At 40.3% G+C, this 27,642-nt stretch overlaps 1 protein-coding gene across 1 annotated transcript; it reads right to left on the bottom strand.

The window, feature by feature from the left end:
• Positions 1–157: 157 nt before the first annotated feature.
• On the bottom strand, positions 158–27,642 carry LOC119735203 (adhesion G protein-coupled receptor E5-like). Its single transcript, XM_038208907.1, has 20 exons — positions 27,603–27,642; positions 25,374–25,649; positions 24,588–24,707; positions 23,785–23,969; positions 21,979–22,028; positions 19,609–19,714; positions 14,069–14,178; positions 13,588–13,681; positions 10,190–10,340; positions 9,216–9,282; positions 7,928–7,994; positions 6,996–7,081; positions 5,169–5,295; positions 4,628–4,669; positions 3,801–3,903; positions 3,216–3,344; positions 2,272–2,391; positions 1,756–1,869; positions 1,310–1,384; positions 158–594 (listed from the first exon to the last, which is right to left on the bottom strand). The coding sequence occupies exons 1-20, from the start codon at positions 27,640–27,642 to the stop codon at positions 470–472; spliced, it is 2,187 nt and encodes a 728-aa protein (XP_038064835.1). The 3' UTR covers positions 158–469.

Here is a 27,642-nt window from a genome sequence, read left to right as displayed (position 1 = left end):
ACAGAATGGTGTACCGTATTTTGAACAGGCGGACATTATACCAGTATATTTTAGGGGGGTGTCACGGGGGGGGGGGGGGGGGGGTTGTCGACTTATTTTTAGGAATTTGTATGATAATTTTTTTGTTTTTTGACAGAGCTGGGGGGGGACCCCCCAAATCCCCCCCCCCCCTCTGGATACGCGCTTGCTTAGCATTTTTAATGAGACAGTGAACACATACATATTTACCGACGTTTAACTATTGAAATATTTCTTTACATAATTAGTATTATTACAATTGGCTGCCAGACAATGCCAGACTTGACTCTCGTACAGCATGTCATTTGTGCATAAAATAAAAGCCCTTTTTCGGACGGGTTTCAGACGCCTAAAATCGGAACAAAGTAAAGCATGGGTATACATCTATATGGTTAGGTGCAAGGCATGGAGTGACGGTTTGAGAGTTGCAAACCGTCAGGAAACCAAATTCCTAGTATCTCCACATCTTTGTCAGCTTGACTTGTTTCTTCCATTCGCCTCTGACGCGTGTGTTATAGCGGCGTTCGCCCTTATGTTCGGCAAAGCATTCCTTGACGACCCCTGGCTCCCATGGATCTGAAAGACAAGATGAAGAAACGAAGTGAACACTTCACAATGAATTACTGATTTCCGCGTAAAGGTTTTGGCTAATTGCAAGTCCACAATCATCCATCTCACGTCAAGTTAAGTCACAAATGGTTCGGATGGGATGTGACATGAGGCATTATAGTCAGGGAGGTTAGAGCATAACAGGGGCTGTTTAGTTCAGATTCTTCCAAAAGTCGGTCCAGATGTCGTCCACACCATCCTATTTCGATTTTTGACGGGCGCCAAGACGGACGCCCCAAGGGGCCGCCATATTGGCAAAATCCAAAATGGCTGCCGACCGGGTCAGAGGTCAATCGAACTAAACGAGCTAGAATCATAAATAATAACACTTTTCATGTATTTTCGGGGTCGAGCGATCTGAATCTGATGTTATTTTAACGATTATTGGATCTTTCTCTGATATGCTTTAGAAAACGTTGTTTAAGTAAGGATATGTAAGAAGAATCCCCAAACTATACTTTTCAAAAAATTCAAAAATAAAAAATAAAAAATATGGGAACAAATATATTACACGGCAGGTATTAGCGATGTATGCAAATTAGGCACACTTCCCAAAATAGCTTCAATTGTCACCCCTTCTAAATATCCTCTCCAGGGTTATAAGAATATATCTGGCTGGTTTGATCGGCCGACCATAAGCCACCTGAGTAGAAGAGGCAGCGAATCAAGTGGTGTTTTGTACCTTCACTGTCTGTAATATCGGTTTCCTGTGTAGATGGCCGTATCTCCGGATAGTCATCCTGCACACTTGCCGCTTCTGAGTTAAGAATGTGAATGTTCATAACATGATCTCGTAGTTTCTTTCAACTTGTAACCATATTTTTTTTAAAGAAAGAGACAAGCACCGTGTATTGCTTTCAGCGAAGTAATAAGTGTATATTTTATCAGGCAAGTCGGTTAAAGACAAGCAAGTTCCCCATGTATTACACTCTTTTACAATTTTGAAGTTGTCATACATTATTAAATAAATACATTCTCGGGTTTTTTTTTTTTTTACCTGAGTCGCCGGGGACTAAGGGACAAATGATCATATGCCTTTAAAACTGGCACCATTCTGACTTTGCTTTTTGGAGTTACACTTTCGAAAAATGTTGAAAAGAAATGTGTTTTTCTTGGTGGTTTGTTTACCTGCGTCGGGAGTACGAGGCAATTGGCTGGTCAGGTCCGTTCCATCCTTGTCGCCAATTTCATTCTTCAAAACTGAGTATTCTGAGGTCACGAACTCAAATTGTTCACCATGATCTGACAAAGCAAACGAAGGCAGAAGATAAAACTTGAAAAGCATCAGATCTGCGTCCATATCCGGGGAGATTATGATTTGTTCACGACAGAAGCTTTTTAACCCACATAAAATTCGAAATGCGAATATTGAATTTAGCAAAATGAATAGACAAAAGGCTAGGTATGGAAACGCTGGCAGTAACACTATAGTTTTTTTTCGGGTTAGTGTTCGAGAGAGGGTCAGCTTTTAGTCCTGTATACTGCTGTAGGAGGTTTTATTCCATAACGCCATCGGGCCGGCTTAATCCGGCCCATTGTTTGCACAGATATATTAAAAGACAGTGAATAGCAGCAATCTGAATCAGTTGAATAGAATTGTGTAAGTTTTGGGACCAAGCCAGGCTGTCATTGTCTTGTGATTACCTCTCTTGTCCTGTACTTTAAACAGCTGCTTGATGAGGTCGGGTTTGTTCTTTTCAAAGTCTTCATGTTTGTACCCGACGTCATAGGATGGAACACAGGGTGCCGACTGCTTCTGTGTTTCTGAAGACAAGGGAACATAAAGCATTGCATGCATAGCGCTCATTTAGTTATTGGAGAAATATCGCAATCATTTGGCATAAATCCAGCTCATTGGAATTTCATCATTATGACGTCACTACGATTTGTCAGGAGGCATTGTTGTCATTGCCTGATAAACTAACCCGACTCTTAAAGTTATTTTTCATCAAAACTCATGGTTAACCATAGTTTGACTAACCTTTCAATTTGTCGATCGCACACTAGGCTATAGTTAAAGAAGGGTGGACTGGTCGAGTCGACTATGAGGGATCATGTCGCATTGCTAGTCATCAAAAGCTACGCGTGTGATAACATTCAACATTCAACGTTTGACTCTTCCAATACTAGCACCAACTGTCAAGATTCTACTAGTATTTCTTGAGCTGATCCCTATGTTTTTTCCAATCAAAGATTTCCAATGAGGGCACCATGGGGCATGGACATCAGGAGGGGGGCACGCAGCCCCTCCCCTTCTGGTACCCCCCCCCCTCCCCCGCCCTAAGGGTTGAGTCTCGATAGTCCGAAGTTCCATTGATCCGAAGTCCCATTGGTCTGATGAAACATAATACTGTGTAGTTCCACTGGCTCAGGTTGACTGACCCTAACCCTCTAACCCTAACCCTAACCATAATCCTAAGGGGCGTCGGACCAATGGGACTTCGGACCAATGGGACGTTGGATCAATAGGACGTTTGTACCAATGGGACTTTGAACCAATATAGGACTTCGGACCAATGGTACTTCGGACTATAGAGACGTCCCCCGCCCTATGTACCCACTGTAACTGAAATATTCTCTTCGTATACCTTGCTTTTCGTTGATGTGAACTTCCTGCATGTCTGTGCCCAGTCTGAGTTTTGCTGACTCTGCGCGTCTGGACACGCCTCCACGTGACACGGTCAGGACTCCGCCTTGTCTGCATGATCTCGACAAAACTACGACGGAAAACAAGACTAGCCATCAGATACGTAACACCGCATGAGGGCGGCAGACAGCCAATGACGTCACTCTTTACAAGTCATGTACGTTTTCTTATGGGAGCCCGGTTGCTCCATTGACACCTCCCGAAAGCACATGTGATTGTAAAAAAAAATGTGATGTCATTGTGCATCAGGCCTATTGCCTCGGTTTTAGACCTTGTCGAACCTGTTTACAAAATTGGATGTTGTCGCGTGATAACTTTGTGAGCAACCAGTGCAGTTATGTAATACATTATCTTGAAAAACATGTACTGGTGTTCACTATATCTGATCACATTTACTGTTAAATGTATAAAGATAATGAGAGAAATAATTAGATGTGTGTGTTTTGCCCCACGGTAGCATGCAGACATGACATCACAGGTGGCAATCTGTCATTGTTTAAAGCGGATTCAATTAAATGAAACCTACCAATTGTTTCTTTCGATGATTTCTCCTGCGCGTTTGACGATGACGTCAGTGAAATGACCTTCGATGACCTCTTTGATTTGAGTAACTTCAATTTATGCCGCACCTGTATCGCAACAGAGTGGTAATCTTTTACTCAGTACGGGATGGATAAACTTATCGGCACCACTCAAACGATGCAGTGGATATCCCATGATGCATCCCATAATGCAGTGGGTATCCCATGATGCTTTCCATGATGCAGTGGGTATCCCATGATGCATCCCATAATGCAGTGGGTATCCCATGATGCTTTCCGTGATGCAGTGGGTATCCCATGATGCATCCCATAATGCAATGGGTATCCCATGATGCTTTGCATGATGCAGTGGGTATCCCATGATGCATCCCATAATGCAGTGGGTATCCCATGATGCTTTCCATGATGCAGTGGGTATCCCATGATGCATTTCATGATGCAGTGGGTATCCCATGATGCAGTGGGCATCCCATGATGCAGTGGGCATCCCATGATGCAATGGGTATCCCATGATGCAATGGGCATCCCATGATGCATTGGGCATCCCATGATGCCGTGCCAGGCATTCCATGAAACAATGGGTATCCCAGTATACAATTGGCATCCCATGCAGTGGGTATAACTTGCTGTTTATAGTGGGTAATTATATAATTGTAAAACACCACAATGATGACTACCCGCATGAGAAAGACCCAGAGCTATTCCACGTCGAACTGGACGTTATCACAATTTGTTTTGTGTGAGGATCAATCCAATTGCAAGGTGTAAACATCAAGTGCAGTGAGTTGATATGATATCGATCCTGTCTTACCTCTTCGTCCAACAGGCACTGAGACACAAACAAGAACACGCCCTACAAAAAAAAACAAAGACAGGGCGGGCATACAGTAAAGTTGACCTAGAGTGCACAAAATTCTATTCAATCAATGCAGAATGGCTACACATACTAGAGGTATTGTCATATTTGTGGCATTACTGGCCTATACCCAATGGGCTGGATCGTGTAGCTCATTCATTGGCGTTACTGCAGCAATTCAAATTCACAAGTGACTTTCATTAAGTGAGTTAGATAGTCGGTCAGGTCTCCCTAGCACCAGCCAAAATAATAGGTCATGAAAACATCACGTAGTGAGTTGAAATATTTTACCCTATTTTTATAGGTAATTTTATTTCCAACCTTATAATGGGGAGCTTCCTGTTCTACTTTTAAGCAATTATTGTGCGAACATTTTCGATCTAGGTTGCTTCGATTCTCACGTCCTATTCAAATTCAACCCAGCTTACCAATAACAACAAGTTCAATGACATACTTTTAGCTGATAAGTTTTTTTTTTAAAAGCAATTAGACTCACTTGAAGTGAGTTGCAGATGACGAAAACGTATGCAAAGAAAGTCGTGTGTTGGTTCGAATACAGCAAGCCGATGATCCATGGCAGACCAAGCAAAGGCGCTAAGATCAAGACGAGCCGAAGACCCGCCCTGGGGTGGAGAAAATGGTCAATTAAAATAGTAATAAGTACTAGGTGGCAACACCAATATCAGCTCTTCCGTGTGTTCAGTTTCCATGATATGAAAGAACGAGAATACCGGTAACTCTGCCTAGATACAAAGTAGTTTCGAATCTTGTCTTTTTTTAGTTGATAGTAATGTAGTGCTTGCAATCATGAATGGAGACCTTGCAAGGGTTACAGACCGATAGTGCGAAGGTTCGATAGTCCGAAGGTTCTTTAGTCCGAAGGGTCATTAGTCCGACGGTTTGTTAGTCCGAAGGTTCAATAGTCCGAAGGTTCGATAGTCCGAAGGGCCCATTAGTCCGAAGGGCCCAATAGTCCGAAAATGGAATAAGGTTAATTAATCCGAAGGTTCGATAGTCCGAATAGACGATAGGGTTCGATAGTCCGAATCGATGATAAGGTTCGATAGTCCGAATATACGGTAGGGTTCGATAGTCCGAATTGACAATACGATTCGATAGTCCGAATCGACAATAAGGTTCGATAGTCCGAATTGACAATGAGGTTCGATAGTCCGAATTTGCAATACGGTTCGTCAGTCTGACACTTCGGACTATCGGACCTTACTGTTGATTCGGACTATCGGACCTTATTGCCGATTCGGACTATCGGACCTTATTGTCGATTCGGACTATCGGACCTTAAAGTCTTTTCGGACTATCGAACCTTGTTGTCAATTCGAAATAAGGATTCTTCGGACTATTAAACCTTATTTTCGTTTCGGACTACTAAATCTTCGGACTAATTAACCTTATTCTAAATTCGGACTACCGAACCTTCGGAAAAATGAACCTTCGGACTAATGAACGTTCGGACTATTGAACCTTCGGATTAATGAATCAAATGTTCGGATTAACGAACCTTATTTTATTTTCGGACTAACGAACCCCCTCTTATGGAATTTTTGTACATTCAGACTATCGAACCTTCGGACTAAAGATTTTTCGGACTATGGACTTTTGGACTATCAGGCGCCCCCCCCCCCCCTTGCAAGACGATTATGTTCTGCATGCAGGGGCGGTCCTACGAGGAATGTTGGTGTAAACCACCTTTTGAAAATCATGCACAATAAAAGCAGCACGTGCCTGCTATCCCCCATCCTTGAGCTGGATCCGCCACTTTTCTGCTTGTCAACAGCTAACATTTCATCGGATATCATAATAGAAATAAGACATTAGTGCCTTCTTGCTATACAGCGAGACTATTGCTAGCTTTTCTTCGGATTCAACGCTCAATAATTTGTCCATATACAGGGGCGGATCTAGCATTCAAGAAACGGGGGGGGGGTTGGGGGGGGGGGTTCCGAAGGGGTACCGTTATGTTTGAAGGCCCCCCCCCCCCCGAAAATTTTGAAATCTAATGTTTAAAGCCAGATTTTAAAAATGAGAGTAAACAAGGCTGCATTATGCCTGCAAAAATAGTCTGGCGTCATCCCATTCAACAGTTAAGAATGAATGATTATGTTCAGGGAACTCAACAAAAATGGCCAACTGATGAATAAGGCCCATAGTTGTGAGACCAACGTTTAAAACATTTGCATTTGGTTCACAGTTTCTAATGGTTCAATGTCAGATTTGAAACCGATCCGGAACGAAGCCGGAGTTTCGTAAACGCCAAATTTCAAATAAACAAAAAAAACAAGCTAACCCTTTGGGATTTTCTTACTTCATTTTCTGTGCTTCCGATTTCTTCTTATTGGTTTGAAGCGACATGAATATGAAGATCAGCCGAATCAAAATGACCGCGTTGAACTTGAAAGAAAAGACAAAGTGTACAAATGAATTCCACTGTCTCTGACTTCTCTCCATGTGATATAATTCGACAAGTTAATATGTTTTTAAACAGGAATATACAGGGTGGATAAAAAAAACCGAAACCGAGATATTATTGCTAATTGGAACATAGGTAGGGCACATGTGAATCAAAGGGAGATACCTTCTGTTAGGGTTGAATCTCCTCTTTAAAATTACACCCTGGTCATGTCATTACATTCACGGTTGACTGAGCAGTGACCAATTTTATGAAAGGGTCTATTTAGAGAATTGCGCCACATTTCAGTTGTGGTTTTTGTTGTGTAAATTGTCACAGAGTGAACGGCTATGGTTGCCAATCAAGGCAGGTGGGGGAAAAAAGAGATTTCACCATGAAAAGTGGCGCAAGTCTCTAAATAGACCCTTTCATAAAATTGGTCACTGCTCAGTCAACCGTGAATGTAATGACATGATCAGGGTGTCATTTTAAAGAGGAAATTCAACCCTAACAGAGGATATCTCCCGTTGATTCACATGTGCCCTACTTCTGTTCCAATTAGCAATAATAGCTCGGTTTCGGGGTTTTTTATCCACCCTGTATTGTATTAAACAAAGTGCGAAGAAATTTCAAAGTAGATGTGCCTTTTGCTTGAGATCAAGACGTTAGAACAGCTGTGAAATTTCAAACTAGTAATAATTACAAAGACGATGCTTAGGTCAAGCGTCAATATTGTTTAAGAGTATAGTGGCACGTTTGATGCTCTTACAATTTCAGGGGGAAAAATGAATTTGAAGACACACAAAATCTACAATATTAATATTTGTTGTAGTCAAATCCCAACTTACAATCATAATGATGATTACTGGAGTTATGAACGACCAGACAAACCCGTTTTCGAAGGATAACCAGCAGCTGCATGGAATACAAACACATGAAAAGGAAAACATTGGGGTATTTGAGTTGAAAATATGTAATGGGGAGAAAACGGAAGGAGTTCTCTAGTAATTTCGGGCTGATTCTAGCAATTTTTTTTTTGGTTTTTTCCGATTATTTGATCAATTTATTTGGGAAAATAATCGAAACTTAACCTTAATTTTGTGCATGGGTGGCTTGTGAATGACTCTTATCCTGTAAAAAGGTGACAATCTTGCTTCCAAGTAATTACAGTATTGATTGTATTATGCTGGACATGAGCCAGACTATAAAGCCTGAAAGTTCAACCCTGGTGGCGCGCTTCCGTATCCCTTGAATAGGAAAACTCACGTGCACAATTCTAGAATTTGAATTATTTTTGGTACATTGATTTCTTACGAAAATCACCCCCCCCCCCAAAAAAAATGCCTTTGTAAAATTGTTACTAGCACATCAATTTATGGAAACTGATGAATCGCCTGACGTGAAAGAGAAATATCGTGCCAAAAATTGACCTCTCACTTCCGAAAATCTAAAATACATGCGGGCTAGTGCAAATCGGTGTACTCGTTTACAGATGACTATAAATAATTTTTGGCCGTTATTTTGGAAACTAAAAGTTAAATAGAAGACCAACATGTCTTTAAGGGTTTACACTTTTTTGAGTAAGCTTTAATGATTCATTAGCATTTATGGGTTAATAATCTAAAATGACCAATGATAAGGATAACGCAAGCTAGTACGACTACATCTAGAACCCATCGGCTGTAAGTACGTAAATCCTCGCGTCGTTATGCATTCCCGTTCTCACGCTACGCTATATGAAAACAAACATGGACAAAAAAGGAGACATAGGAACGAAAATGCCGGATGTGAAAGGTCCTAATTGAAAATCGTTCTAACCTATCTCCGACTGATTTTGCTATCATTTTTTCTTGAAGAATATCAAGATGAAATTCCAATATAAATGTTTATCGGGGTGGTAACGGTTAGAAATCATTCTGCCAAAACTTGTAGCAAGAGAGAGGGCAACCCCTTGTAAAATGCCCATAGGCGGGTAGCGCGAGGGAGGCGGGTAGCGCGAGGGGTCCGGACGCTAAGCCGGCGGCTTGACCTTCATTGTTTTGGCTATGTATTGTCCTTTCACTGACTGATTGACTTACTGACTAAATTGACACCTAAATAGATTTGCTAACGTTAAACAGATGAAAGTCGTCTTACTATTGACTGTTCAAATATCCACTGAACCGGGCCGCCACAGATATCAGCACAACCACAGCTGGCAAACCTGTTTCGGAATGAAGTGATCTTTGTTATTGTCCTGTGATCATTGTAGTCCTATTCCCAATTAATTTATCATTTAATGAAGCAAATGACTTATCAAAGGTTTCCTTTGTTATTGAGTTGTGTGGATGAGAGGAAAATCCTAAGTAAACACTATATACGGGAAAGCCAAAGTTGCAGGACAGCTCTTGCTATAGGTTCCAAACACATGAATGAAATTTTGAAGATTAGAGGTTACCCCGGATGCAGAATGTCTCTCTTGAAAATAATAACTTGTGAACAAAATGTGTGCATGGCCGGTATTACACACTATGTTTACGACCAGTTTGGAGTCTGCAGTCCCTGATTATCTTCCCCAAGTTCTCCACACTTTTATAGAGCCCTTGAACAGAAAAAAACGCACTGAGTGCAGGTCTTATTGTTTGAATTAGGTGAAAATGAAAGCCCATATGTCTACTCATTATAATTACAGAGAAACAACGGCCTGAGTCCTCATTGAGGGCGCTCTATGAAGAGCTCATAATTATGATGCATGTTGTCTGCTATATGTATGCTTATTGGCCAATGCGCCGTGAAGTAACATAGTGATCCGCCATCTTGGATGCCTAAAATGTCCTAAAATGCTCCGTAGTTGAGGATTTAAAAAAACAACGTTGTTTACTGAAAACAACAATGCCACTTATAAACAATGTTCTTTTAAAGTTGGCCAGTCCAAGAATTAAAATGGGTTATCTTTCAACAACTGGTCTCAAAACGCAGACGAAATCCATTACCCGTTACATGTACATGCACCAGTTAAACAACTCGCTTTCACTGCGCGTGCGTCATGGGTTACCCAAAATGGCGATCGCTGCTTCAATGCATGGGCATTGTCAGCCAAGTCCAGTTAGCAAAGAGGACAGTGTTCTCACCCCAACCGACGGCCAGCCATACCGGCATGCGGATCCTCAACTGAAAGGTGGGGGTGGACTTTATTAGAAGGAAAACGCCCTCTAGAGCCATCCAAGAAAAAGCTGCCAACAGAAAGAAATGCAGGAACACGGCAACTGTTGCGCAGCCGGCCTATAGATCAAAAAAAAAATATTGTAAGTTGTAAGTAATGTAAATAAATAAAAGTATGTGACTTCATCTGTACTTATCACTTCGGAGTGCCAAAAAACAGACATATAATTGTATGCCTGATAATTGATGAGTGCATCGAGGATACAAACATGGTCATGGTTGAGTCAAAAGGTAAGAGATCCACATAATTGTGACCTGCTGAGGCAAAATGAGGAATGTCCCTCAAAACCTTGTTTTGAGTAATCGACGCCTGAAGTCTGAAACGCTAGAAAAACAATGTCAAAATCGATATTGATTGTTTTGTATTTTTGAGTAGCCAAGGTATCCAAGATTCACACTGTGCTTTTTTGTTGGGAAAAAAACTTCCCACAAAAGTGGAAAAACGGTGTCAGATCCAGTTAACCTTCCTCTTAAAATGTTCAAAGACAATGGTAAATAAAACAATGTCCACAAATCATTCTGTTCTCCGAATTAATTTATTAATTTAAAAATCACTCCTACTTACAACAATACCTCAAGCTTGAGTTAATTACTCTCAAATGCACCACTTGTAAATTGAAATCAAATATATAAACAGAAAATATCACAGCTGTGTTGGACTATCACATCCAAAGTACGAATGAATACGGGATTAATCACACTGGTCAAATATCCAACACAAAAAATATTACACTATTACGAACGGTTGAATCCACCCAAGATTCCCAACCTTCTGCACACTATTAATTTAAACTTCTCCAAAATATATGAAAACAAAACTCCTTAATCTTCACTGTATAAGTGGAATCAAATTTCAAACTTCTCTCCGCAAATACTACCAAATTATTAGGTTCTCTGTAACTCCACTCCCCGCAGGGTCTGTGTGAACGAAGTCACAAATTTAAATTGAATAGTTTATCCTACTTTTGATGACAATGTTACTGCAAATTCAAAATACACTATTACAATACTATCCAAAACAATTACATAAATGCAGGCATAAAAACAACTGACTTCTTCCTGGTAGTTCTCGCCACCCACTCCACGGTTAAAAACACTGGAAATGCTGCTGCTGTAAGCTGCCTTCAGCCCTCTGGCTTGACTTCAGTGCCTGTGGCGTCGCCTTCGTGCGTCTAGCCTCGTCAGTTATAGGATCAGATTAGGCCGTCTGTAAATTTATAATTTTAATAAACTCTCACAATAATTTTGAGTCACTATACAAAATACAGGCCGAATCACCAATCAAATGTTCTTCAAAGCTAATCCTAAAAATGAATACTACTCTTTACTTCGATCTCATGTCACTTAGACTTTTCTCATTCTTAAATTAACACAATTAAATCAACTTCTGATATATACGTCAGGTATGCAACAATCCTCATAATATATAGCCAATCAACTTTATCTCAAACAATTCAAAATTCTAGATTCAATCCTTAATCCTGGTGAATCTCACAACAATAAATATAATGAAGGGAAAACAATATTTTCTTTTCTTTTAATTAATCATGAAAACAATTAAATCTTCAACTTACGGTTGCTGGTCGATGTTGCTGACTTGTCTCCCTCACGCCAAAGTTAAAAACACATTCAAGCACAAATTTGCTTGAAAAGCACTCTGAAATCTTCAATGTTGGCTGCACTGCGATTGTCACAAGCCAGATTGCTTGGAAAAAAGATCTTAGGGCCTGAATTACCCTAAAGTATCAAAAATCGCTGCAGCAGAGCAGAGTGATGGCGCAAATACATGTACATGTACACAGCTCAGAATCATGGAGACAACTCCCTCACTTTCCCTTCACATTCCAGCAACCTTCCACTAATTACCATCTCATTTCCTCACACTCATTCAAACTTAACTTCATTCCCATTCTTATTTAAACCAAAGCTCATGAATATGCAAAATATCTACCTTACCAGAGTGGAGATACCAGGGATGTGTATTGTGTGCGTGTGGGTACATGGAAGATGCTCCTAGAGGTATTGTGTGTGGAATGTGTTCTTATTGTTACCTTGATCAGTCAACCACGGCTGGCTAGGTTTGGACTCTGATCCACTCATGCATAGTTGTACAAGGGTTACAAAAAAAAGAATTATTCACACTACCTATTAAATAGTCACAGATACAAGAGAAGGGTGGTTTTATTGTGACAAACGGAAAGAACATTTGTCACTGCCGTTGGCTGCGCAATGCGTGTCTTTTTTTCAAAGCCGTTTTTCTCAAAATGAGGTTAGCGAAACTTGGCAGGACACTGCTATAGTTCCGGCGTCATATCTTTGGAACAAATTAAGCTACAGAAATAAATTTGGTATCATTGGAAAGCCAATGATTTGTGCTTTAACATGATGTACACAAAGTGAAAAGTCTGAGGTGGGGGTTATTCCTCATTATGCTAGTGATAAAACTTGCCAGCAATTTTCTATGATTTTTTCCCCAGCAATGTTCCCAGTTTCTCTACTGCAAGTAAAAATTGAACACAGACAAGTGCGAGTGTACAATAAGCTCCGGCCGTCTTGCATGAAAGTCTTGCATGAAATCTATCAAAATGATCCCTGCCAGATGCAGAGCATACAAATGCGACTCCCAAAAATGCGACGCCGGGCTCCTTTCCGCACCAGTGCCAAGAACTAACTGTGTGCTTCGTGGTACCATCCACGCCGGCACAAATGATTTCACCGTGCAACGGACAGTAACGTTGATTGGAAATTGTGCGTACAAGCACGGGCCGCCGTCCCATGCGAAAAATCACGCGGTGTTGTTTTGGTCAGCGGCCAAAAAAATGCATTTTTTATTTTTTTATTTTTTTTTATTCAGAGACTTTTCCAAAGACAATTTGGGCTGAACATTAAAGCATTCAAAATCAAAACTGAACAACAGATGGTAGGGTAAACATTTCCCGCTTGTTTAACTTATTAGGACTGTTCTCAAGTTCAGGTTTTGCTCTTTTTGCTCCTCATCGACGCTCTTTGATGAGCATCAAGCTGAAAGGCAAGAGCGATGTTGAAAAAAATACAACTTCCGATGCACAGGTATTCCAAAGTTTAAAGAGTATTTGTCTGCTGCCACCATAGTGAAAAAATTGTCAGTGACGAGTTTGTTTCTGCATTCAATAGGGGACGTTGAACAATAGAGGACAAAAGGGTCCCCAATTCCCGAAGGTCCCCAGTTTGGCGATCGTGAACAAAACATATGGGAGGCTTTCCTAAAACGTTAAAGTGCAAACAAAAGAGGGACAATAGGGGTCCCCGATTGCAGGCAAATACGCACTTGGTTGGGTGTATTGATGAACAAGAACACGGTGTGTGCAAGCAACAGTGCGAAGGCGAGGTTGGCATGTATCACAATCCGAAGGCTTTTCAATCTGTCAAAGGACAACATACACGTGAATGAGGGAATAAAATTAATGTATGCTTGGCCGGTTTTAAACACAAAGTTTAAGACAGGTTGGAGTCTGGGTGCTGATAATTACCCAATAGGAATGGGTAAACTGTCTTAGGTATTTAAAAATGCTTAATAGAGTCAGTATTTTAATGAGGCCCTAAAATCGCATACACAGTCTTTCAGCTTTCAGGGTTTTTTTAGTTGTTGTTACTGCCTTGAATAGGTTCTTATCCGTCAACTCTAGAAGTCTCAAGGTGTTTTTGTACTACATCTTATTATATTATTGTATCTGCCGTCTAGGCCATCTATATGTAGGTAAAATACATTATCCCGCCGACTTGTATTAGTCTGTTTGGCAGTGACTCACCGACAGAGGGCGTACACCAACAATGTCAGAACGAGGCAAGTGATGGACAGACTTAGCCCGATCTTGGTCAATATGTCCAACATCCGGGCATCTGCCTCACTCAGCTGCACCTGTTTAGTGTGTAACACATACAAAATGAATTTAAACAAGTCTCGGTTATCATTAAATATAACCAATAAAACATCGGACTCTTAGGCCTCGATTAGTAGAATTTGATGGTTTTTGAAGTTTTGTAGAAATTGATGTTTCCTGAAGCAAGACAAGATCCCATATCTGGCTGGAGCACTATACTGTTTGGCCTAAACCTCCTGAAGCTGAACCAATGAGGAAGCTTTGGAAAAGTCAATGGTCACCGAAAAAGACTGCCATCAAGCGTCCAAATGCTATTACAAACAGAGAATCAGAGTCACTCACGTTGGTCACAGAGTCATTAGTGGTCACGACTCAGGTCACAAGTTTAACAGAGGATGAACAATGATCGGTGAATGTCTCTGTTAAAATTTCATTTGAATAACTTGTGGCTTGACTTGAGACTCGATGACATGTGATGAACTTGTGACGACTTATTACGATGACCCAACGTACTTTTGGGGAGTGGTGGCGCTAAAGGCGCAATTATTCTGACTCCAATATCAATGTTCAATTAAAGCAATTCAGCAACTTTACTTAATGTAGATAGTAAAGAGTTTAAGAGCTTAATATCGACTATGGAAACATGTAAACTTGGCGTCAATAATTGCGACTATTAGGTCATTGCAACTCCCGAAATTGAGCTATACAGCGCCACCATTCGCTCAAAACATGCCAGGTTACTTCCAAGTCTACTGTATTGATTACAAGTCTGCTTTATTGATTACAAGCAGTGTTGTAGTCGAGACCGGATAGACCGAGACCGAGACCAAGACCAAGACCGAGACCTGAAGGTAGCAGACCAGTAAATAAACTTCCATAGACCCCAATGGTAAATGCTCCCACTTCAAAAATTCGGGAAAAATACTCACAACTCTCCAAGGTGTTCGAGACACACATCAAATTAAAGCTTATTTCATCATCTTTCATTTTCTTTGCAATTTTTGGGGGGGTCAACTATGACTTTTAGGAGAAATTTCCATCTGAAGATGATCACCCCTGAAAATAGTCCTGAAGCCCATCGCCATTTTGAAAAACGATGCCTACACTCCATTGCAAAATAGAGCGCTTTTAGGGTCCAAATTACATCAAAATTACACAGAACTGCAAGCTCCCAGTCCTGTGCACGGCTTCCACCCATATTTTTTACAATCCCTCAAGTTCATGGCCCACAGCATGCTCCAATACCGAAGATTTTGAGGGCATGCAAATCGTGATTTGGCCGGCGCAGGCAATTTCGGACCGATTTACTGGTCTGCACCCTGAAGTTGCGAGACCGAGACCGAGACCGAGACCAGCCCCTTCAAGGCGGACCGAGACCGAGACCGAAATGGTCCGAGACCAAGACTGAGACCGAGACCGCGGATAATAAATAACAATAATCTTAATAAACAACAAGACACTAATTACAGCTAAACAGTCTGTCCTTGAGATGAATGATGTTGATGGGGATGTGAAGGAAGTGATTGAAAGCAGGAATCACTTGTACCTGCTTAATTGTGTCATTCGAGTGCTCTTCATGTTTGCTTCATACCATAAATTACAACATGGCAACAGAATTTGTTATTGTCACAATCAATTTTTAAAAAATGGAAACAACCTAATTTAAAGAAGGGGAAAACCTAATTTGATGAACTCCATATGTTGCCACTTTTTTAAAAACATATTTTTTTTATATATAATATTGTTTAACTACTATAAAGTGTCAATCTGATGAAGAAACTCTAACTAAGGAGTACGACAATTTGTACTAGTTTTTTGCAATGTTGAAACTTTACAAAAGTAAAAAGTTAAAGGTGGATGTTTCATCTGTTATAGGAACTAAACTAAACTGTTACAGGACTTAAACTCCACAGCCACCCCTTGGTTTCAGCAATGACTATTAACGGATATTTAAAAGCAGCTTTAATTTTACATTGGACCTCCTTGTAAACCTGATTCCAAAAAAAATTGGAGCAAGAAAATATTGATTTATTTTTTAAAATTTCAGTCATGGAATATAGACTTGTACATGTAGACCCAAAAATTGAGAGGTGGTAGCCAGAGAGGCCTGGCTTAGGCTGAAATGTAATGCCACTTTATTTATGTTTAACGTCAATAACGTTACTTATTCTATAGAAGATTGATGAACCATATATGGGTCATTCCATGTCAGACCAACGCACTTTTTTACCTCATGTCTTCCGATTTTAATAAAAATTGCTGTGCTTGTAGGTCCTAATGAGCAGTGAATACACACCAATTTTTAGCCCGATCCGACCTACCATGTGGTCAGGGCAGAAGCCACAAGAAATTGGCATTTTTAGAGTAAAATACCACCCTTTTGGTATAAATATGTCAAAACTATGGCAATTTTCATCGAATATATGTGAATTTGTTATTAAAATAATGAGGATTGCATGCTCAAAGCACTTCTTTTGTCAAAATTAAATTTTGTGAAAAGTAGGTCACATGACCTTTAATATGCTATCGTGACCTCTGACCCAATTTTTGTAATAATGTATCATTCCGAAAATCAACGAAATAAAAATAACTTGCTAGAGCATGTCTTCCTCTATCAGAATCTACTAAAAATCAGTTGGGGTCTTCAAAATTTACAACTTTATGACTACTTTTGTACAGTTAGTAGGTTACAAATGAGTCAATTTATAGACTTTACATAAGAAATTCACCAACACAACTTACTATTCTGTTTCTAAAGTTACTAAAATTAATCTAGATTTTTATGTATAAAGTACAAAGCCAGGAAAACAAAATTCCACCTTCTGATTCCAAAGAAACTGTCTAATCAGAATATCTGGACTCGGAGTGTGCTAACCACTAACAGTAACCAGGCCTTCACCCAGTACAGCGGACTCACGTCCAGGTGAAATTCACCTCAAAGGAACAAAATGCCAAGTCTGTGAGAGTCATTAAAGTTCAAGAAGCACAGTGATGAATGAGTAAAGGTAACTTTGATTGTAATATTAAGTATTATCTTCAAGCAAACTTGAATCCTAGACCCTGATTAGTCCATCTATAGCAACAACTGTGTGATTTTATATAATATTGCACAGCTATATTGCACCCCAGATATTAAAAATGTACGTGTACATATGTTGTGTTATTTCCTGCAGAACGGACCAGAACACTACATGTATGCACGTACATCTTCACTGCGTGTACGCATTTGATATCAAGTTTGCTTGAAGATAAATTGGTTATAAATCCCACTTGCGCTCGTGGAACACGGAATTATGTAGTGCATCGAGTGGCATATGGGTCACAGCAGCATTGCATTATTTCATATTCCAAGCGCGCTCGTGGGATAACTAATTATCAGTGGCACCCAGGAGGGGGGGGGGCCTTGAACCCACCCCCAACATTGTCAATTTGTTTGTTTGATTTTATTCTAGTTTTTGTTGGTCCAAACTTTTACAGAAATTTGAACAAAAAACGATTTATGACCCCCCGCCCCCCCCCCCCCACCAAAAGCCAAATCCTGGGTGCGCCACTGCTGATAATTTACACTAAGAGTCTGGTTAGACCTCATCAGCCCTCAGAATGAGAAATTCACAAACCAAGATATATTTTAGTAACTTTAGAAACAGAATAGTAAGTTGTGTTGGTGAATTTCTTATGTAAAGTCTATAAATTGACTCATTTGTAACCTACCAACTGTACAAAAATAGTCATAAAGTTGTAAATTTGGAAGACCCCAACTGATTTTTAGTAGATTCTGATAGAGGAAGACATGCTCTAGCAAGTTATTTTTATTTCGTTGATTTTTGGAATGATACATTATTACAAAAATTGGGTCAAAGGTCACGATAGCATATTAAAGGTCATGTGACCTACTTTTCACAAAATTTAATTTTGACAAAAGAAGTGCTTTGAGCATGCAATCCTCATTATTTTAATAACAAATTCACATATATTCGATGAAAATTGCCATAGTTTTGACATATTTATACCAAAAGGGTGGTATTTTACTCTAAAAATGCCAATTTTTTGTGGCTTCTGCCCTGACCACATGGTAGGTCGGATCGGGCTAAAAATTGGTGTGTATTCATTGCTCATTAGGACCTACAAGCACAGCAATTTTTATCAAAATCGGAAGACATGAGGTAAAAAAGTGCGTTGGTCTGACATGGAATGACCCATATGCCTGATCTATCTTCTGTTAATCTGCCCGCCGTCATCATCGTCATTAGTCTATTAGAGAATGAGGCCGACACAATAGAAGGGCGCTGTCACAAACTGAATGTGATGGGCGAGATGCACTTTTAGGATTCATGGCTGCGTGCGCACGCCTATTTGCGTTTTGTACCAGCGTATCGCCCGCATCGGCTACTTTGCCGGGTGATTTAATTGAATATTTTAGTAATTACAAGTACAACATATTGCCAATATTTCAATCGTTTATTGTGATGGCCGTAAACAGCATTTAGCGATTAATGGAACAAAAGTCTTCTCGACTCATGCAAACGCAATTGACATTTAGAAAGGAGACAAGGCAGGCAATTAGACTCTATTTTTGTGTGACTATGGCAGTAGCTCAATTTGTGTTTATCACAGATGAAAATATGAATACATGGCAAGTCAAAAAGTGACAGTATGATAAAACAAAAGAAATGGCACCCTCCATTTTGTAAAAAAAATATATAATTGGGATAAAGAACATGTTATTGAGTAGTAACTCTGAAAATTTCACGTAATTTGCATTCTCTATTCCCAAGTCGTGTCTATTTTAATAAAGAGATCACAAAATTCAGCTGTCCACCACTAATAGCAATTTAACAGTCTACGAATTGATGAATATCCATTAATAAATATCATGAAAAAAAAACGTTTTCCCGCCTCCACGAATAAAGTAAAAATTGAAAAGAAAAATAGAAAAAAAATCACCAGTATTTCTGGGGAAAAAGAGTTGAATTGTTTCCCATATTCAAAACAAAATAATGTTTCAATCTTGATTCATAGGATTTTAATCTCAGTTGTATTTGGAATCAATGAGGATGGCTATAAAGTGTTTGTTTCAACAAACCATCCACAATAAAAACAAGAAATAAGAAGAGGAGCAATGGTTGTTGGACTATGCCTCACTCACTAGAAAGTGAAGAGAGACATGTCTATCAGCATCACACTGCAGTCACATTTGCCCTCAACTGATGCTTTACTTAATCCTAAACTGGGGCCGGGGCGGAATCGGCCCCCCTCACTTTTTGGCTGGTCTCGACTCGAGACCAGCCAAAATATCGAGACCAAAGGGACCGAGACCGAGACCAAGACCGAGACCACAGCTCCCGAGACCGAGACCGAGACCGAGACCGAGACCGGCAAAAAGTGGTTTCGAGACCGAGACCGAGACCGGTCTCGAGACCTACAACACTGATTACAAGTCAGCTTTATATTTAGACATGATGACGTACCTCAGTGGTTTGCATCAGTATGGCAAAACTCGTCAGATGGTTGCAGCTGCATTGTACAGAGTTGGCTTTCTGGCTGCTTATTCTGCAGCCTTGAGTTGACCAATAACTATACAGATGAAAAAAGTATAGATCAGCCAGGCGCTGTTCTAGAGCCAATATTTTCTTTTTTTGGGGGGGGGGGGATAGCAGGGTGGATCCAGATTTTTTTCAGGGAGGCGTGCTGAAATGAAGACCGTTTTTTTCTCCGGACACTTAGGCCTCCGAAAATCAATAGGGGGGGGGGGGGGGGGGGGACTCGTGCCATATTTTCAATGGGGAGCGCTGATAAAATCCTACACAATCAGGCACACTATATTAACGAAAAGTGTACAAATGCACCCTTCTCACGACTATTTATTTAGGGGGAGACCGTTCACATGTAAGTCACATTGTTACATTTTGCGAGTGCCTTTTTGTTTTTTTAATGGATTTTTTTTGGGGGGGGGGCGCTAGACAACATTTGGGGGGGGGGGGGCTCAAGCCCCCCCCCCCCCGAACTGCCACTGATATTCGAGCCACGTATAGTCAATGTTGATCTACACCGATGTATATACTTATATGAGCAAAGTACAAACATTGTGATTATTAATTATTTATAATATTAATATGAGACCAAAAATGCACAAACGTTTTGGTTTGAAGTTCAAGGTTTAGATGACAGATTCCGAAGCAAAGCGTCTCTTACTTGCTTTGTTGTATATATTAATTGAGTGGTCGGGCACAACCCGACCACTCTTTGGATCTGTTACGATTAATCTTTCTTTCTTTCTTTCTTTCTTTCTTTTTTTTTCCGGACAATACTTCTCCGCGGGTTTTCTCTTAAACGGTATATGGTATGAACTTGTAACTTTCAATATATATCGGACCTCATCCGAAGTGGTGCATATTGCTCTGACGTCATGATTACGTCATCGGGTGTCAAATTACAAGTGATTTTATCTGAAAAAGTGACCAGTTACTTTCACCTATAACTCTTGAACTAAACAATCAATGATGATTGTATTCTGTTATCAGATAGACCATTAATCGTTTAACAGTTTTTGTAGTGTACGTGAACTCGCTTGACCTTTACTTCCGGGTCTAACGGAAGGTCAAAGTTAGGTGAATTCCAAATGAAGACGTTAGCCTGATATCAAAACAAAGTAGCATTTCTTCCGAACGGTTCACGGTATGATCACAAAACCTTGTGTGAACTTGTACCATGTTACGAAGATGTTGTACATTTTGTTACGTCATCATGACGTCATCAGGTATCAAATTACAAGCGATTTAAGGGCAAACTTTGACAAAATAGTTTGCGTTATATCTTTTGAACTAAATAGAGTATCGTGTTCGTTTTTTTCGTGAGGTTGTAGACTATGCCGTGAGAAACATTTCGTGTTCCCGGACGCAAAACCGCTTGACCTTTACTTCCGGTGTTACCGGAAGTGCAATAAAAACTGAATATAACTCAAAAGCGGAAGCATTTCACTACAGACATATATATTATGAAAGTGTTAAGTGAGGAATGCAAGACGCAAAAAACAGTGTGATGACGTCATCATCCGAAAGGGCGCCCCCTATCGGCACATGAAATATAGTTTCCCTTCTGTAGTTGTAAAACCATCCGTCCAAATTTTACCAAATGGCCCCTTGATATTCTCTGATTAACCACAGATAACTTGGCAAGGTTTCAAATTCATGACGTCATCAGACCGGAAGTTACTTTAAGGAGAATTCGAAAAAGATCAAAGTTTTAATTTAATTCTATCATTTGATCCCTGTCATATCTTCGAAGTCCAAATAATGATATCCATTACAATGTTCACCTTTGGATCTCTAATGCTGTGACGTCATCAAACTGGAAGTTAGGTGTTATAAATACGTCGTCAAACCGGAAGTTAGGTGATATTAATACAAACAATTATATTTCCCATATTTTCATACGTTATTTAATTTTAAAATGACAAATTATCCTCTCCGAACTTCATCAGTATTCACTAACCATTTTTGACTGATGACGTCATCAAACCAGAAATAACTTTTTGTGCACATAGAATGTTTACTGAAGTTTATCACACCGTTAAAGATATCTTTTTGAAACATTGATCATACTTGAAGGGATTTAATTTCGTGATCCTTGTTTCTACATATATTCCTAACTTAACTGGGCAGTGTATAATGAGAAGGCTGTCCGCCCGACCACTCTGCGTTTGTAACTCAACAAACGCGAAACTCTAGTTAATGTATCATGTTTGAATGCGTATGTAGCTGAAGTAGGGCTGGTTGAATAATAACAATGAAGCAGTTTGGATTTCCATGAGTTTTTTCAAGCATTCAGTCGTTACTCACTTGGATTCCTGCTCGAAGCAACACACCGGCTTTACTTCTTCAGGATCATACTGAGACAGACAGAAAAAAACATCATACTAGAACTCACTAACTACAAGCAGAGGATTGTAACGATACAATACAAAGGAATTTAAAAAAAAACGCGAACTACTTAAGTTTCACAACTAGGCCTAAGCCATTTGAGTCGAATAATCAGCTTTGGGCCAACAATTGGGCCACCGGACATCAAGTGATCAAAAGGAGCAACGCTCATAGCGATTTAAGGCAAGGTATACAGTCATCTAGAGTTGGTAAATGCATGATAGCTTTGCAGTGTGAGCGGTGGTCATGGGCGTCGCCAGGATTTTTTCTAGAGGGGAAAAAAAAACATATTTTTCCCAAAAAAATCCTGTATTTCTCAACATGTTCTCGAATTCTCAGTTTTAGAGGGAGCAGGGACAGTTTCTGAGGGGGGCAGGGACATTTGTCCCCCCCCCCCAACTCATTAAATTTACACCACTGTGACTTCGCGCCTCTCTTTTTTTCTCTTTTTTTTTCTTTCTTTTTTTTTTGCTTTTCGGGGGGGGGGGGGCTGTTATCAATTTTAATTATTTTTTTCGAAATAGCCGCCAATATGCTAGTACCGCATTATTATGTAGTAACAACTTGAAGCATGTTTTGGCCACACACTGTTATAAAACAAACTCGCGACAATTAACATGTTCATTAAAAAAAATGCATTTTAACCGGACGTTGTTGTGAAATGTTTGCTTTTCACTGACCGCATCTGGGCCCAATTTCATGGTTCTGCTTACCGTTAGCGAAAACCCTCTTTACTGTGGCAGACAATTCCGTGTTTACAGTAAGCGTATTTCACGGGTTAGCGAGGAATTGTATCTTCTGCGCGTACGTACATGTACGTCCCATGACTAAGGCCTATGTGCTGATAGGGTTAGCACATAATTTTCTGCTAGCGCGGTACGGTTTATAGCACGAAATGGTGAACGTGAGCTGGGAATAGTGGTAAGCAGAGCCACGTTGGGCCCTGATGCGCATGGGCGTCGCCAGGATTTTTTTCTAGAGGGGGGCAAAACATATTTTGCCGAAACATGCCTGTATTTCTCAAACACATTCTCGAAAAAAACATCAGTTTTAGAGGGGGGCAAGGACATTTTGCCCCCCCCCCCCCACCCATTAAATAAACACCACTATGACTTCGCGCCTCTTTTTCTTTTCTTTTTTTCTCTTTTTTTTTTTTGCTTTTCCGAGGGGGGGGGGGGGGCAAGTGCCCCCTTTGCCCCCCTCGCGACGCCCATGCTGATGCGATTAACTTCTTATCGTAGTGTAAAATAAGAATGCTGATATGCACAGGCATTTGTACGATTTATTGTTACTAACGGTTGTGTAAAGGTAGGCCTAAAGATTGGAGAGCAAAGATGGTCCAAGAGCACTCAAATTATGTTTAATTGATTCAGATTGGTTAATCGACGTCTTTTCATGCATCTGATGTACACTGCAAAAACAATCCTGTGTTTAGCAATTAAACCCTTTTCTACACTGCAAAAAATGTGTTTAGCAATTAAACACTTTTCTAAACACTTTCTTGCTATCAGTTTGTAAACATGTTTAAATACTAAACATGTTTAGAGTAAGGATGGACAGTGTTTAGCAATTGAACATTAATGTTTAGGAATTGAACACATAATGTTTAGCTCCTAAACATGTTTACAAAGTGATAGCAAAATTGTGTTTAATTGCTAAACACAGTTTTTAGAATGTAAACACAATCTTGCTCCAAAACAAAGGGTCTTTCTGGTTTGAACTTACCGAGTCAATTGTGAAATTGAGCAAGACCGGATTGTCTGAGAAGTCAGTCACGAGAATTCCCGCTTCGTCGCGAACCTCCACCTCAAGTATGTCGCTGCCAAACCCTTTTATCCTGAAACCATCGGGGAGTTCCTTCAATGTTGGAACCACCGAACCTCTCGCAGATACTCTCAGATTGGTAGTGACTATTGCAAGAAATAAGGCAAAACTATGAAAGTATGCTAACTTAAACGTCCAATTAAGGTTGGATGTATCAAAGCCTGAAGGAACATTTAATCCTGGTTCCAAACAGGTGGACATTTATGATGTAATTTACCCCGGACTAGACACGTTCTGTCTGACAACCTCAAGAGCGTCATTGCTCCTGTTATGACGAACCTTTCAGGTACTTTTCTTCACAAAACAATGGTTCCGACGCGACTCTTGAACGCAAGTGTGAAACGACTAAAAGGTTCAGAAGCGATGCTCATTGTCTTGAATAATGAGAAATACAAACTTCTCGCAACAGCTCTGTCATGGCCTACCTGACATTAAAACAAGACAAACGTAGTATGATACACGCTGGTACCGGAACGCGCAAAATTGTATTAAGTTGGCACGACGGGCCGGATTTAGCCCCTTTCGGAGTTATATCATACAATAGCACTGCCCGGTTGCCTCACAATCACAAGGCTGTCTTTAACGGGGAGGCAGTCTGTCAGTCAGTCAGTCAGTCAGTGACATAGGTACAAAGACACTAGGCTGGCCCTCTGGGACCAGCGCAAAGGCTCACATGCAATGTACATCAAACAAAACCCACTCACGTTCGGAATCAGGACGCGATGGGATGTCTACGGAGTACCATGCTGATCCGTGCTGTTCTGACGATCGTTGATGTCCTGGGTGCTGCTTCCCCGATTCCCCCGTCCACTCATCACAAACGCCTGAAAAGCGAGATTAATTTCAGTTCCTTCGAGTCTTTTTTCTTTAAATACATGTTAATTATTCTTTAATTAAGATGCACTCAAAAGTACGCAAGAAGGAAACGAAGCAGAAAGGTCTAAAGTTGGTCATGTAGCGTTTACATTCTTCAAAATTTTACATCCATTTTTTGAACTGGGCAAACGGAGTTGACTTCTCCTTTTTCAGAAGCGGCTGGTACTTATAGGTTTTTAATCAACGGTAGGGGGCCATTTTCAAGAAGCTGCTAAGAACAAGTTTGGGGGCGAGCTATAGTTTACCACAGTTCAACTAAACTCGCTCGAATGGGGCGTGGTCGCATCGCCGCTGTGCGCCTCGTTCAGCATCGGGGAGCCAGGACTTTTGACCACCGTTTGACTATAGAGGCGATCGCGCGTTGCTATTAGTGCGCAGGCGTAAGTCACGTCACAAATCAACCACTGGTTGATTAATGCTCCTCACCCAAACTTGCGCTTTAGCTGCAAATACTGGTCAGCAAATCCACACGCAAAAAAATACCACAAAGAAATATCAGGGTGTGTGGCAAGAGTGAAGGCTAATACACTTTTTCCACCACCAAATGTTTCCCAGTAGGCCTACCTTATTTATGATTTTAGAAAGAAGAGCTAATCAAGTTTTGACGTGTGTACCTGAGAGTGAAATATTGGCAGATAAGACGCCATCGTCTGATGAAGTGGCATTACACACAAGGCTAGCGTTCTCGGCATCGAACGCCCTGTATTCCTCAATCCTATTGAGGGGGGCATTCACTGAGCTATTCACTGTGTCAGGGTAACACGTCAATGGGATATTCACTGTGTTGTCAGTGTAACACGTCAATGACACGTTGTGCGCACAGTCACTTGTGCAGTTTGCAAGGAGCGTGTCGTTCAGGCACCAGGCTTTCAAATCGACTCTGTCGCAGTCTGGAGAGAAACAATAATCAACACCTTTTTAGTATGACATCAATTCGGGCGATTCACAATGCAGTGCACCACCAAGAGTTGGCCACGGAGAGTTCATTTTTCCCAATGCATTGTGGGAGATGGTCAACAATTTCACAGCGCGGGACGCGATATTTTTTTCCGTACACCTTTTTTCTGTACACATGCATATGGGCGTATTTCGAAGAACGTTGAGTTGCGAGTCAGGTTCTCGGACTTTATTTTTGCCTTGAAAAAAATATCCTCCAAACCACATATTGGTAAAAAAAAGTGTTCCAAATGACTAACAAACCTTTTTAAGAGAAAAAAAGAAGTAAAGAAGAAGAAATGAAAAAAAAAAAGCATCCAATGGGAACCGAACTCGCTCCATCGGATTTGTAATCCAATGTAGTATCAATGACACTATGGCAGTCACTAGATCGATGTAGTAGTTTTAAATATGATATTATTGCATAATTATATAGTGCCCTCCAGCATAATTCTATATATGCTAGCGAGAGTGTGGTGTGGAAAAAAAAAACTCGCGCTGGACTCGTCATTCGAAATTGTTCGGTTTTTTCCGGTGTCATATGAATATCCGACTCCTTTGAAAATTGGACCCCTTTTCCCTATTATTGGTTAATCCCTCACACGTGACAGGTCACTCTCCCGTATGTGATCCTAAAAATAGCATATTTTCGTACTTATGCATGCGCAATACTACCTATGAGTCCACATTTCATGGAGTCGGATATTCACGCTACACCGGTCAGAAGTTGATTCGTAAGTGAATGATTCGAGTATCTGTTAATTTGCCCTTTCTTTTTTTTTTTTTAATGCAGCAGAACGCTGCGGCTGCTATGCCCCAATTAAAGGGAATATACATCATTTGCTTTTGCTGTAATTTTCAGAAATGGATGGAATTGGGGGGTTGAAAATATATAGCAAATATAGTTACACTGACTTTTTTGAGGTTTTGGGTTCGAAAATGCTATAAAAACCAAGAAAAACAATCATTGTCCTGTAGTCTGGTTCCCTGACTCCATATAAGAAGAAACAGAGCAGTTTACATACATTGGGGCATTGTAAGGTCAGGGAACCAGTCTAGCTGGCTTGTACCCGTTCATAGGTGTGTAATCGAAGTGCGATGGTCAATTGGGGCCAGTATTTGAGGAAAAAAAACAGTTTTTTCCAACGCTGGTCGGCCGACCAGGGTTAGAAATTGATACAAAAATACCACTTTTCTTGAAAATGACAGTATACCAGGTGCCATTATTTTACAGGATGCTTTACACTGTCATTCACTTGTTAGTGTCCAGCAAGGTATTTTAAAATGATTTGGTAGTTTAATTTTTTGATGTTTACAAATGTTGTATTTCCCTTTAAATCTATAAAAACAATATCTCAAGTTGTCTCCTGATATTCATTCCATGCTTTGTCGACCGTAAACTTGAAAAGATGGACTCTCCGTGGCAAACTCTTGGTGGCACACTACATTGTGAATCGCCTGAATTAAAGGAACGTAGGAATATTTACAATTACCCAAAAACATGCCTACTGATTTTTTTTACCGAAAACCCTTCAATTCAATTCAATTCAAAATACTTTATTTATCCTTAAAAAGGCAATTACATTATGGTTGGACAGCTCATTAAAGACACTTAGTAAATTACAAGTCATGTAAATATAAATACATAATACTTACATCAATCACAGACAACATGTCCTTATCTCAATTAAAATTGGTGTAAAATCTCATCTTATCTAAAAACATAGTATCTTCAGACGACTAATGTACACATGATGCAAAAAAAAATGTTTACTTTACTTGCGGGGGGGGGGGCGCACTGGCACTAAATACCCGGTGAAATTTATTCCGCCTGATATATCATTCGGAAGAAACAATCTCTGAAGTTGGTTTAAGAAATATTCCCGCGGGCATGACACTGTTTTTACATGCGTTAGCAGCAGACTCCACGTATAGGACCCCGATCAT

Source organism: Patiria miniata, unplaced genomic scaffold (genome assembly GCF_015706575.1).
Source record: "Patiria miniata isolate m_02_andy unplaced genomic scaffold, ASM1570657v1 HiC_scaffold_29, whole genome shotgun sequence".
In the NCBI taxonomy this organism is placed as follows: Eukaryota; Metazoa; Echinodermata; class Asteroidea; order Valvatida; family Asterinidae; genus Patiria; species Patiria miniata.
The sequence above is the reverse complement of the archived record's forward strand: the minus strand, read 5'-3'. Positions and strand labels throughout refer to the sequence as shown.

What these genes read in the sequence shown, in the direction of transcription:
- LOC119735203 (XM_038208907.1), bottom strand. Translation starts at nt 27,642, where the DNA reads ATGATCGGGGTCCTATACGTGGAGTCTGCTGCTAACGCAT. An exon ending in CAGTAATCATCATTATGATT is followed by an intron (nt 7,082 to 7,927) that starts GTAAGTTGGGAT and finishes TTTTCTTTCAAG; the next exon opens with TTCAACGCGGTCATTTTGAT. An exon ending in CGATATTACAGACAGTGAAG is followed by an intron (nt 595 to 1,309) that starts GTACAAAACACC and finishes CTTGTCTTTCAG; the next exon opens with ATCCATGGGAGCCAGGGGTC.